The 13,772-nt window shown below is 41.9% G+C and overlaps 1 protein-coding gene across 1 annotated transcript in view; it reads left to right on the plus strand.

Moving 5' to 3' along the window:
- The window catches only part of Cox10 (cytochrome c oxidase assembly factor heme A:farnesyltransferase COX10), a 104,543-nt gene that overhangs the window by 25,813 nt on the left and 64,958 nt on the right, over positions 1-13,772 (plus strand). Inside the window, exon 4 of the mRNA XM_050121601.1 lies at positions 564-688. Within this exon, the coding sequence (XP_049977558.1) occupies positions 564-688 (125 nt within the window). The remainder of the gene's footprint in view (positions 1-563; positions 689-13,772) is intronic.

Below are 13,772 nucleotides of genomic sequence, written 5' to 3' on the forward strand. Positions count from 1 at the left end.
AATATTTTTATATAATCTATACATATCATTTTTAAAAATCAGAAAAATGCAGATTTTAAAAAATTACTAGGGGCTGGAGAGATGGCTCAGAGGTTAAGAGCATTGCCTGCTCTTCCAAAGGTCCTGAGTTCAATTCCCAGCAACCACATGGTGGCTCACAACCATCTGAAATGGGGTCTGGTGCCTGCAAGCATACACACAGACAGAATATTGTATACATAATAAATAAATAAATAAATAAATAAATATCTTTTAAAAAAATTACTACATTTTATTGTGTGTGTGTGCGTGCATGTGCACATATGTGTGTTTGTATACATGCCATGTTGTGTATTTGGCTGTCAGAGGACAACTTACAGGAGGTTTTCTCCTACCATGTGGGTTCTAGGTCTGAATTCATCAGGCTTGGTGGCAGGAACTTTTCCCCATGAAGCCATTTTGCTGGCCCAGAATGTGGATTTTTTAGATGTAAGAACATCCACCTGGAGTCTGTAGGATCATCGTCTGCTACAAGTGGGAGACTGAAATCCCGCTTCTGACCAGCATTTCCGTTGCTATTACAGCTCTCGTCGTGAGCACCACTTCAGCAGGCTTTGCGCTGGCTCCAGGCCCTTTCGACTGGTCCTGCTTCCTGCTTACTTCCCTTGGAACGGGCCTTGCATCCTGTGCTGCCAACTCCATCAATCAGGTCAGTTCTCCTAGGAGCAGGTGATGCTGTTGTCACTTGCTGGCTGGGTTGTGCCTTTGTGTTTGAAGAACTCCCCACCCAGGTCCTGTGCCCTGCTGCAGAAGCACCCTGAACCCACAGAGGTGGCCTGGGGAGGAATCTGGTTTAGTTTGGTTTGATTTTTGAGGCAAATGATTTTCAGAGTGAGGCAGAGTGTGTATTTGAAGTGGCCAGGATTCTTTGGGCTAAAAAGCATTGAAAACTGCCAGAACTTTGTGTTCTCTTCATTTCAGAAACATTTCCTTTACTTCATTGCAGTTATATGCTGTTGATGTAGTTTTGTTTTTTTTGTATTTTACTTTTTATTTTATTTGTTTGTCTATGTTTTAGCATGGTCTGGCTATGTCACTGAGGGGGATTTAAACACACTGTACCACTGCCTCTCAAGTGCTGGTACTACAGCAATGTGCCACCGTGCACAGTCTCTGCATTTTAAACCACCACTACGCAAAATGCAGTATCTTCATGTTTGTTAGTTTAAATTACGTGTAGGTATGTATGTCTGCAAGTGTCTATGTGCATGTGAGTGCAGGTGTGTAGGGAAGGCAGTGGCATCACCGTTTGAGGAGCTAGAGTTACGGATGGTTGTAATCCACCTAACTTGGGTGCTAGGAACTGAATTCAGGTCTCCTGGAATAACAGCATGCACTCTTCTGGACCATCTCTCCAGCCCCAGAGTACTTTAAAGGAACATACCCAGTTTTAAACACACACACACACACACAGTTTTCTTGGTATGTACAGCCAGATTAGATCATACAATTAATTGCTAAGTGTTTCTAATGGATCGTTTTACTTCTTGCTATTTTAAGTACCCAGATGATCCTCTGAAATAGTTTTTTCCTTTGCCTGGCCACTGTGGTGTGCCCTGACGTTGTGGTTTTTCATAAGATACTACAGTGAAAAAGCCTTGGCTAAAACTTAAGGAAAACTGTCTCATCCCCAGAACACCCAGAAGGAGCTGGCACAGTTTTCAAATAGGAGCCAGCTTGGATGCTCACAGGACACCACATAGAAGAAGCTAGTCTGTGGGAGTGTAATTTGATAACGCTTAAAATCATGTGCTTCCATGATGTTTTGTCCACTGTTGGGAGGATGTTATGCTTTTCAAATAGGATTTCTTATTATTGTTGCTTTTGAGACAGTCTGCTAGCCTGGAACTCACTGTGTAGACCTCACAGAGATCTGTTTGCGTCTGCTTCCTGAGTGCTTGTACTAAAGGTTTATGCCACATACATTGGCCTGTTTTTTGTTTGTTTGTTTGTTTGTTTGTTCCGAGACAGGGTTTCTCTGTGTAACAGCCTTAACTGTCCTGGAACTAGCTCTGTAGATCAGGCCTCGAACTTACAGAGATCCTTCTGCCTCTTTCTCCCGACTGCTGGGACTAAAGGCATACACCACCACTGCCCAGCTGACCTGTTATTTTTAATGTCAAACAATTTTATAGCAAGGCCATCATTAGGGAGGCTGTAGTAGTTCTCAAAAACAAAAAAAACAAAAACAAAAATGAAGTCTGTAGTGAGGCCGAGGCTCTTTAGCCAAGTATGATACTTTCCATACAGTGGCTCCCCTTGGAGTCTGTTTCCCCACTTGTAATCATTACCTATGTGTACCTAAGTTAAAAGGATAAGCCAGGAGAACCTGTCAGTTTCTAGCTTCCCTTTTTAAACTAGGTGCTGCACATATCCTTAAGACTAATTATTGTCTTCTGTTTAACTTGTATAAATTCAAAGAAAATGTTTAATATAAATTTGTGAGAGTTGAGAATAATAAAAACAACTAAAAAAGTATCAGAATATTTGTAAATTTCAGAATATTATAAAATATAAAAGTTGTGAGTCATTGAAATTCTGGCTCAGTGGATAAGGGTGCTAGCCACCCGCCAGTCCTGATGACCCGAGTTCCATCGCCAAGACATTCATGGTGAAGGAGAGAACGGACTTCTGCATGTTGCTATCTGACCTCCACACAGTCACTGAGGGATTCTCATGCACACATAATTAAAATGTAATTTTTTAAAATGTTACTTTGACTGGGAGAGCTACTTCCTCACCCACATTTCCTACCTCTTGCCCTCCAAAAATATTAGCTCAATATTTATTTTTTATGAATACATCTCTCTTAGGAGTGGAGGAGATAGTTCAGTTAGTAAAGTACTTGCAAGAGGACCTGTTTTTGATTCCCTGAACATGTGAAAAGAACCAAGTATAATGGCAGGCTTGTAACCCCAGTGCTCGGGAGATGGAAACATCGCTGGAACTACATGGCTGGCCAGCCTAATCCATGTAGCAAGTTACGGGCCAGTGAACAACACCTGAGGTTGGCCTCTGAGTACCATGAATGTGCACACACACACACACACACACACACACACACACACACACACGTGCACACACACACCCTTTTAGCAATCACAAGGAAGTTTCTGTAGGGGAAGAAGGAGACGGTGTTCATTTATTTAGGCAGAAACTGTTAGGAATTGGGTCCCAGTTGAGAAGTTAGAAGCTTTACGGGATTGAGTTTTAGCTGCTCGGTTTCCAGGTCCATACCTGTGGACTTGCTACAAGGGGTGGATTAGGCACTGTAAGATTTTTAAGAACATTGAGGAAAGCCACAGACTTCATGATTGGATTCTTTTGGTACCAAGCAATTGCAGCGTCTGCCCCTGTGGTGATTTTCCTTCTCAGTTGGTTTTCCAGCCCTGGATCCCTCATGTTGTTCCCCCATTCCTGGGACATTTTGTCACATTCTTCCCCATGTGTCACTGGGCCTTGCCAGCCCTCTTCAGGGCTGTGAGTGGTGTGTGCTCAGTGAGCGCACGCAGCAGATGGGTTTCCTCTGTCTGTTGTGAGCCTTCTCCCGTATGGCTGGCATCTAGTTGTGTTTGGAGGTGGTGTGCTTAAAGCCTTGTGGTGCTCCTCAGCAGAGTACATTCTAGTGTTATTAGGGTTTTACCAGCGCCCCAAGCTGTAGCGTTGGTGTCTTATTTTCATTCTTATTAGGCAGTGTCAGGAAGTTAAGAAACAAAGGGGTCCAGGGCCATTTTATCTGCAGTCTTAAATCGTGTGAGCAGAGCAGAACAAGCACAGTGGGCGGCACTAAACGAGGTATAGTTTTTATGTGTCTGTGCGCTGTGTGCATGCCTAGTGCCTGTGGAGATGAGAAGAGGGCATCGGATTTCCTGGACCTGGAGTTATAGGGTTGTGAGCACCAGGTGGGTGCTGAGAACCAAAACTGGCTCTTCTGCAGCTAGTGCTCTTAAATGCTGAGCCGTCTTTCTGGCTCCTGAACTGGGCTTTGGAATAACAGTTAGGTAAAGATATGTATATTTTTGAATGGTAGTGTTCACATTAAAGAATATGTCAGCTACTCATGGTGTCTAAGGGAGGGGGAAAAAATCTGTCCATATTTATAAAAATATTCAAATAACATCTTATGTATATTTTAAATTTTTCTGTGCTTTATTTGAGCTGTTATTCATTTAGCCCTGTTTCTTCTTTGCATCCAGCTTCTGTGATCTCTTTGTGGGAAAAGAAAAAAGTAAAGCTTTGAAAAGCAATTCTTCCATTTGTTTTAAGGAGAGAAAATGAGATTCAGTTTCTGAGTGACAAGGCAGTAAGAGGTACTTAGGAGATGTGTGGAGAACCACGGACACTGACATGCAAAAGCAAAGCTCTAGAGCGTTCTGTAATGTGTATACACACGCCACTCAAGACCCAGGCGTGGCTTTAAAGTGGGCATGCCTTCAAAGGATGAAAGCAGTGCGTACGTGTTTTCAATTTAACCACTGAAAGACAGTGTGCTGTGGATGCCTTTGACTGGTCAGATCATGAGAGAGGACAAACACAGTCAAATAAATTCAAGTAGAATGAATTAGAATTTTAAAGATGTCAGAAAAATTAGAATTATCTGCAGTATTTATTGCAATAAACTGTAATTGGGATTATTTTACTCATTATGTGTGTACAACAGTCTCCTCTGGAGTTCTCCCATAGTCAACTGCTTGGAGGGTATTAACTGGAAAATTCCATACATAAATAATTCGTAAATTTGACATAGCTTATCACATGTTGTTTTAATATTGCTGATGCTACTCTTTTTCTGTACCTAGTTTGTAAATTAATCTTTATCACAAGTATGTATGTGTGGGGATAAATACCATGTATACAGGGGGCGGGCAAACTCTTAAACATCCAGTAGGCGTCTCAGAATGTCTTCTCTGCAGATAAGGGCACACATGGCTTTTTAGGAGCACTTGTATCGATAAATGTGTATGTCTGTGAGTTTATTTCTGTACACGTTTACTGTAGTAAGTGGAGTGATGACACGGTATTCCACTTTCTGCCTCTGCCTCAGTTTCTACACCCCGTCAATCCCGTTTGCCTCTTATGTCACTCTGCACATGGTTCTCCTTGTCTTTAAAAGACAGGTTTCTAGCAGCAGAATGGCTGTTAGAGAAGGCCACCTGCCAAAGCAGTTAAAACTTTAACTTTGGAATTAGGATCTTAAGATAATCTATGTTCATGGAGTGCTGAACAGTCCTTTGGAGTAGAAGGCAAAAATTCTTCTTATATTTGTAAAATATTTTGTTTTGCTGTTTTTTTTTTAAGGTAACAGTTAAAATTTTTTATGAAATGTTTCTTTGGGAATCAGTGACAAAATGTAAGCAAAAATAACAAATTTTAATATAGAGCATATGGTCCATATGTATTTTTCCTGTGAACAAACCCTTGCTAAGAATATACCATGCGCATTCTTGCACATCAGTGCACGGTGGAGAATGTCTGCAGCATGTGGGTTTGCTTTATTTAACCAAGGGCTCTTCGTTGGCTGTTTTAGAGACTCAAATGCTGACCCAAAGTGTCTCACACACACCGTTTTGAAGCAAGGTCTCACTGTGCACCCCTAACTGTGCTGACACTGTGGATCATGATGTCCTCCATCTCCCAGAGACCTGCCTCCCTCTGCTTCCCTCTGCCCACAGAGTGCTGGGATCAAAGGCCTGAGCCACCATCCTTCTAATGAACTAAAATTCTTGCAGTTGAATTTTGCTTAGTTTCCTAAAAATGATTTGTTGTATTCAAAGATTTGTTGGTTTTTGTTTAAATAAGAGGCTAAAATAAGAGATTCCTATTTAATGTGTAGGTGGAAATCTAAGCTGAGAAGTCAGTAATTAGAGTCTCTGTCGTGATTTGGGAATTGGTTGATGGCCTAAAAGAAAAAGCCTGGTGCAATTTGTGGAGGTTTTTGTGTGTGTGTGTGTGTGTGTGTGTGTGTGTGTGTGTGTGTGTGTGTTTTCATTTTGTTTTGTTTTTCTAAATTTTAGTTTTAAATGCTTGACCTAGCTTAGGCATGTTTCTGGTTAGTTCTTTTAATTTAAATTTACCTGTTTCGCTTTATCTTCATTTTGTCTCAGGTTTTTTTTTTTACCTTTTCTTTCTTACTTTCTGGCTGTCTGACAGCTGCCTGGCTGCTGGCCCTGGGTGTTTCCTTCCTTCTCTCTTCTCTCATTCTTCTTCATTCTTCTGTGTAAACCTAGATTTCTCTTCCTATTTATTCTCTCTGCCTGCTAGCTGCGCCTGTCCTTTCTCTGCCTAGTCATTGGCCATTCAGGTCTTTATTGGGCCAGTCATATGTCTTAGACAGGCAAAGTGAAACAGATACAACACATCTTTACACACATAGCCTTGTTAGATGCAGCATAAACAAAAGTAACACACCTTTACAGAGTTAAGTAATAATTCCGCAGCATAAACAAATGTAACACATCTTTGCCTAGTTGAAATAATATTCTACAACTGCTCACTCTCAGATGTCTCAATTTGTACAAAAAGCTTAGAGTTTTACTGTTCATAACCCACGTAAGCCTTCACTTGTTCACAGCACAGTGTAGAAATATGGTTCTGCTACCATTTCTGTTCATTGGTATGCCCATTGGACGGCAAGCAGCCTAGGTTACCTTGCTACCCTCGGCTTTGTAACTGTGGTCTTAGTTACAGTGTTCCCACGTGCACACCTTCTTAAGGACTGTTTACAGCTGCTAACTGCTTTGTCATCAGTGAATTGTAAAGTTCTGATAGTGTATTATGTCTCTGTTTACAATATTCTTGGTAGATTGTCTTGATTACTGTGGCACATTGTCCCCCCCCCCCAAGGTTCTCTAGGTGCTCAACCACGAATATTCAAACTCTTTTCTTCATATTCAGCCATAAGCCTGTTGGTCAGAGTTCTCCTTGTGGGAGAACCTGAGTGTTCTTTCTCCATCCGTGTGGCAGTAGTTGCAGCACATCCCTCTCTAACTGTGGTTGCTGGGTACTTGTGCTGCAGACAATTCTTCATTTGCATGATCGTTTTTAGAGTGTTGGTAACTCCCTTGAACTGAATGATTATGACTTGCATATTTCATCCCCCTCTCACTCTGCTGAGAGCAGAGGAGGAGGCCAGTAGTGTGCCGTTTTGGAGACATACAAGGAGATGAATAGGGAAAAAAGTGAAATAATAATTACAGATAGTAACCTTATTTAGCACTTGCTGTCTGTCAAATAATTTTCTAAGCATATACAAATTAGATTGTATTTGAGTCTATGTTCACAGAATTTCAAAGAAATGCCTCTTTTGAAAGATCAAATGAACGATGAATGAATTCATAACTTGGACTTGTCTTTTGAAAGAACCATTGATGTTCTCAGAGACTTTATTTTAGGGAAATTATAAGAAAGACATAAAACATAAATAGTCTCAGATCTGAGGGGTAGGATGTAATTAGAAAGCCAAGTGTGATAAGGAGAGTCATCTTTGGCATCACGTGTGCCTATGGATGTGGGCAATTTTTATGAAGGAAATGAAAGAGATCAAGAGGTGTGAATAAATAGGGTCAAGAAGAAACATGTTTTTTGTTTGATACTAACAATACTTGAGCGACTTTCATGGCTGAAATGAGGTAAAAAGGAAGGGCTTTGGATAAAGAGCTCTGAATTATAGGGTGGTTAAAGTAAAAGAAAATTCGTAGCCTTTTAAACTCTGAAAGGAGAACCAAGCAAAGATTTTTTTTCTTGGTGAATATGAGATTAATATCTAATGCCTCTTTGCATTTTCCCCTTTCTCTGATGTCTCTTTTGTTTTGACTGTGCAGTCAGCCCAAAGCAATAGCAATCGTCTTTCATCTTCCATGTTGAACAAAAGCAGTCTTACAGTTTAGTGTTGTACACTGTCTAGAAGAAGACTTCTGTTAGTGAATGCCAGGGAGAGGGTTTGTTTAACCGAATATGTACAGGACAAATCAATGAGAAGTAGATTGATTGACTTTGAACTTGCAGTTATTCAGTCTCTGGAGGTCCCAGCTTGTAGGTTATTCAGATAAGCTACTGCAGCACATCAGGTTTGCATAGAGCATCACTGAATGTAGTTGGAGAGTCTCCAACTAAATATGACTTCTAGATATAAGGAAAATGATGAACATTGCTGAACAACGTCAAAAAGAAAGTTTTTTTTTAAATGCAGCCTGTTTTTTCTGGATTTATATAGCCTAAATGGCCCCTAAATTACATTTGATTCTCCTGTCTAGAATGATGGATCTAAGTGGAATAAGTTTGGCACTGGCATTGTCAAATCATTCCAGGTGAAGTCCTGCCAACAGACGCAGAGATGATGATTTGAACATGATGTTCGTAGATAGGTTTCTCAAGTACTTTGCAGCCACATCAACTGGTTGTTATTTTATTTGCTTCTTGTGAAGAGTCTGTGAGGTGACTTTACTTCTGTGTTTTAGAAAGACGAAATGAAGCTTGGTGATGCTGTTGATCTCACATTTGAAAATGGAGTACCTAGCACTAGAGCCTGTGGACCCACCTCACGGCTTCATCTTCTTAGCAGGTGATAATGTAGCCACCGCCTTAGAATCGCTGCTCTCAGGATAGCTTACAGCAGTGCTGCTGAGTGCCGAAGGTGGAGTCACCCAGCAGGCAGTCATGTGTCCGTCCTGAGTGACCAGGAACACTTAGAACAATGAATGTCCAAGCCAGCCCAGTGCGCTCAGTATCAACTGTTACTGCTTTTATTAAAAGAAAGGCTTTCCAGTTTTGATCACAACCTCCATGCTTCCAGAATCATCTGTCTTCCAGTTGTCCCCACTTAGAGTCTTAGAGAATTGAAAGACACAATGCACTTTTCCTCAGTTTACCAGGGGACGATTTCTCACTTGTTTGAAGTACATGAGATTTTAGAAGTCTTTTCAGATTTTGTTATGTTTGCATATGTGCGGGGTGTGTGTGTGTGTGTGTGTGTGTTTGTGTGTGTGTGTGTTACAATTTCTTGGGGAGGGGCACAAATCAAACATAAAATTTATTAATGTTTCATATGCATATATATATTAATCTGAAGGTAATTGCAGACAGTTTTTTCGAAATTTTTATATTTTCAGGTGGGTGTGGAATTTTAAAAGTTTCAGCTTTTGGATTAGGGATGTACAACTGTACTTGCAAACTATAATATATATGTATTTCAAGCATGTGCACAATATATGCTTGTTATTCATATGTGACTGAGGGAATAGCTATTATCGAATTATGTATATAGTTTTGGAAAGGTTGATGAAAAAGTAGCTATGGGGGCTGGGTAGAGGGACGGCTCAGTGGTTAAGAGCTAAGAGCGCTTGCTGCTCTTACTGAGGACCTGAGGTCATTTCCTAGCACCCAGTTGACCAGCTCACAATCTTCTATAACTGAAGCTCCAGGGGATCCGATACCTTCTTGCTTCCGCAGGCATCTATGCACAAGCAGAAACACACACATGCACACACAGAGATGCACATTTTTACACACATACACACATGCATACATATACATGTGCACACACAGTTTGAGTTTTGTTTTTGTTTTGTTTTTTAGGCAGACATTTGGTTGAAATGTGATGGCAGATGGTAGCCACATGACTTTTGGAGTTAGAATTCCTGGCTTTTGACTGTGTGTGATAAAATCTGCCTTGGGTAGCTTGTTTCCTTCCTGCGTATCTCTCTGTCAACCCCACATAGCCGAGGTCAAGCTGAGGTTCTTTGTGAATATCTTTCTTTCTTTTCCTGATCTTTGGTTGTGTTTTGCCTTTCCTGTCAGCTTGTTCTGAATCCCATTAGCCAGTGGTTCTCTGCTCCAAACCACAGATTCCCCCCTCCCTGTTTTCTCTATTAGGTTGACTCTTGGTTTACTGATGACTGATGTTGCTGATGGAAAAGCAAGCTGTGTGGCCGATGCCTGGGAGGCTGTGGTCCTTATCACTGACTCGCACTCCTTTAGTGGCACACAGCTTTTAAGGTTTCGGTATGTAAAAACCAAAGCCAAAGCCCTCGATGCCTCGCTGTGTATGTATACTGTCAAAATGGCGTCTCGGAGTTATTCTTACCACCATACTGAGCCCTAGATGTAGAGAGGAATAGGAATTGGGGTGTTGGAGGCAGGAGGATAGCCAGTGGAATCTCTCACTCAGGTTACCTTGAGAAGTGTCTCTGATGCTCCTGGCTTGTCCTGGAGGCCCAGGCTGCCCAGGCTGGGCTGAGCAAGCTGTTCAACCTTTACAATGTATGAATGATTTAAGACAGTCTTAAGATTCACATTTTTGTGACCACTCAATCCTGTCTCACCAATTTTTCCAAGAAGTTTTAGAAAATATTGTCTGGCAAGAAGGGGAAATTACTTACCTGTGTGATTAATCTTAAGGAAAATTTCACTGTGGCATTTCCTTCAGATCCTATGCCAGATTTCTCCCGGAAGCTCTGATCACAGGGAACAAAAAAAGTCCAAGGATTTGAGTGATGGAATGTGGAGATAGCGTGGAACAAAAGAGAAATTTGGGTTGTTAATAAAATTTCCAAATGCTTATAACTTAGAGTGTATTTGCTCCTTAAAATATACCATGTAAACTGTTGAAATGCTAAGAAAACAGGCAGTTTTATCTTTTATCCTGACTGAGATTTGCTTAGTAGAGAAGATACATATCTTTTAGCAGGTAAGAAAAAAAAGTACCATTGACCAGTGTCTAATGTCTTAGCATTTTTATTTGCTGAGTAAAATTATGGTTGTTCTCTTAGTGCTTTTATCAAAGGATGCATTGCCCTTGGGTGAACAGAATAAAAAGGACTAAGAAGTGCTGTGTACGGATTCCTTAAACAGCTCCTGGTAGTTAAGATGGGAAAGGTCCTCCACCTAATGCTATTTCTGTCATCTACTAATTTAACAGAATGGGATTAAGTACAACTTCTGACCTTAAAAACATAAACATATCTTAAGGGCAGACTCTCAGTTATTAAAATGATCATAGAATTGCCAATGAGTATGGAACTGAATTTACTGAGCCTGGATTCTCTCACTTGCTGTTGAGTGACTGACTAACCTAATGGCAAAATAGCATAGGTAAGTAAGCACCTAGTTAAATTTGAACATAGAGTTATAGACAGTTCTGCAGTCCCAAGTCTGACGTGTTTTCCCACGAGGGGAAAGATTGCCTATGAGTTTCCAATCATCTCTTCGACTCTGTCGGGTTGCATCCAGGAGCCCCTTTGTAAGCACTCAGTGAACACTTGGGCTTTAAGAGTTTCCTTTTGATGCCTTTGAGAGGCAGGAAAATATGACTGCGCTGGTTCTCACACAGAGCTTCATTTATTCTGCTCAGTACAGGCTAAAATGATTGGGGTAGGGAAATCATTGGTCTCCTGCCTTTTCCTGTCCTGTGACTTGGCTAGCACTGGAAGTTGGGGTGTCTTAAGTAGTGGGGGGTACTTAGAGTGTTAGCTGCTGTTCAACACCTCTCCTTCGATAGCTATTGATTGCTTTTGCTAGAGGTAAAAAGATTGTTCCCTCCTTTCCAGGGGATGTGCAATAAAACAGTGAAGTGTGCTGGCACCCAGAGAAGCCAGGAAGTGCCTAAGGTATACAAAGGAAGCCATCAGTGTGGTCATCTCCACCTGGCGGGCCAGGGAAGCTCAGAGAAATAGGCAGTGTATTTGAGGTTGGGTAGGTGTGCTTTTCTAGGGATGCACAGGTAAGGACGGCTTCTAAGGCAGAAGGAACATTGGAGTGAAGACCAGCGATGAGAAGTTTTGTTTACATACAGAAAGAACATTCTGGAAACTGCAAACATGGCAGGGCTGCAAAAGCCTGAGGCACAAGGTAGGTACGGTATCACTTATAAGAGGACTTGAGTTCATTTCCCAGCAACCACATAGCAGCTAACTCATCACCATCTGTGAGTCCTGTTGCAGCAGATCCAACACCCTCTTTTTTCCTCTGTGGTCACCAGGCATGCACATGGTGCACATACAACATGCAGACAAAACACATATAAAATAAATGAATCAGCTAAAGTAACAACACCTTGGGGTCCTCGGGAGACATCCCTGACCCAGCCCCCTTTCGTGGCCAGCCCCTTCTCACGCCAAGCGGTACAACTCTCCTTCAGTTTATAAGCTCGCAAAGCTGGAGCTCTTGACTGCTGCTGTGTTCTCCATGTGACTCTGAGCTCAGTGATGGTGGGAACTGTCTGGAACTGTGATTGCTGAGAGGGTCATGCTTCTCTGGCACATGAGATGCTCAGTGACACCTGATGGTTCAGTCAGAGCCAGGCCACCTGGCAGCAAGCCTATACCTGCTGCTTGTTAGCTCTGTGGCTGTGGGCTGTTGACATAACCTTTCTGAACCTGCGTTTTTCTCATCTACAAGTAGGTAAGGTTGTTGATGGAATGAACTCAGTATTTTTGATGCCAGGATGTGGTGCTTGTGACCACTTTGGTCTAGGAATTACCACACACACACACACACACACACACACACACACACACACACGCACGCACGCACGCGCGCACGCGCGCGCGTGCATTTGAGCTCCTGAAATTCCCTGTCTGCCTAAAATCAGAGCCTCCCAGTGGAGCTCAGTTCTCATGGGTCCCTTCCCCTAACTGTTTCTAATCTCAGTAGAGTTAGCACCACACAGTGACAGCTTTTGGCACACGCCATCCTATCTCCTATTTTCTCCTAAGGGCCCATTTATCTTTCTTCAAATTCATCTCATTTCCCACTAGTGTTTTCTCCCTTCCTCCTCTGCTGAGATGGTGTTTACATGCTCCAGATTCACGGCTCTTCGGTATTTGCTCTCTCATGTGATGCCCACGTCCGTTGGGGAGGTGGCTCAGGCCAAGCCGGGGAGGTAACAGATCTGGAATCCCAGCCATGAGAAGCTGATGAGGTTACTGAATCAGTTCAGCCTAGGCTGTAGAGTGAGTTCAAGACCAGCACGATCTATGTAATGGAGCCTTGTCTAAAATAAACAAAGGAAAATTACATTTGTGTTCTTATCTAGTAACCTACAGTTAGTGTCATACAGGACCTCACTTCTGAGCCTAAGAGTCTAAAATCTTGGTATTAATGAGAATGCAATTAATGTTAATTATTGCTACTATTTTCTATGAAAAATATTTAGTCGGGGGGGATGAGATAGGGAGACAGACTTTCTGTTAAAAAGTAATTGATTTCATATGATTCTGCAGGAGCATTGCTAGTGGGGAGGCTGAGCTGGAAGGGTGTCACTGATCGCATGTCCTTATGGGAAAAGAAGCACTATAAAGTAGTTTGAGATTAAGTATATGACGGGGTGTTGTTCAGTAAAGTCCCGATGACCTTCAGAGACTAGATTGTGTGTTTTGTTTTATTTTATAAGTTGTTCTTTGGTCTCGAGGAGTCTGTCTCAGTTCCCACAGCGACAGTTTCATTCTCGGGAAATCAGAAGACACTCTCTCTGATTTCTTCTAGTCATGGTCTCTGGTTTTAGGGCTGTGGTAGGTTGGCAGCCCGAGCCCTAACCAGAGGGAGAGAGCAGCTGTCATAACTGGCCCAGCAAATGAAGGCCAGTTTTCAACAGTAACTAGACATTTGGTTTTCCTCTAAAGTCTGATGATTTTAAACTTAGCACAGTTTTTCCACACCCTGTGCTAAACAGCCCCTATTGGTGACTTGGGGCTCCTGCCTCCAGTTACCCTCTTTTGGGATGAGATATGCAGTTTTTG

This window comes from Alexandromys fortis, unplaced genomic scaffold, assembly GCF_014885135.2.
Source record: "Alexandromys fortis isolate MF-2015 unplaced genomic scaffold, M_Fortis_MF-2015_v1.1 scaffold_199, whole genome shotgun sequence".
Classification (NCBI taxonomy): Eukaryota; Metazoa; Chordata; class Mammalia; order Rodentia; family Cricetidae; genus Alexandromys; species Alexandromys fortis.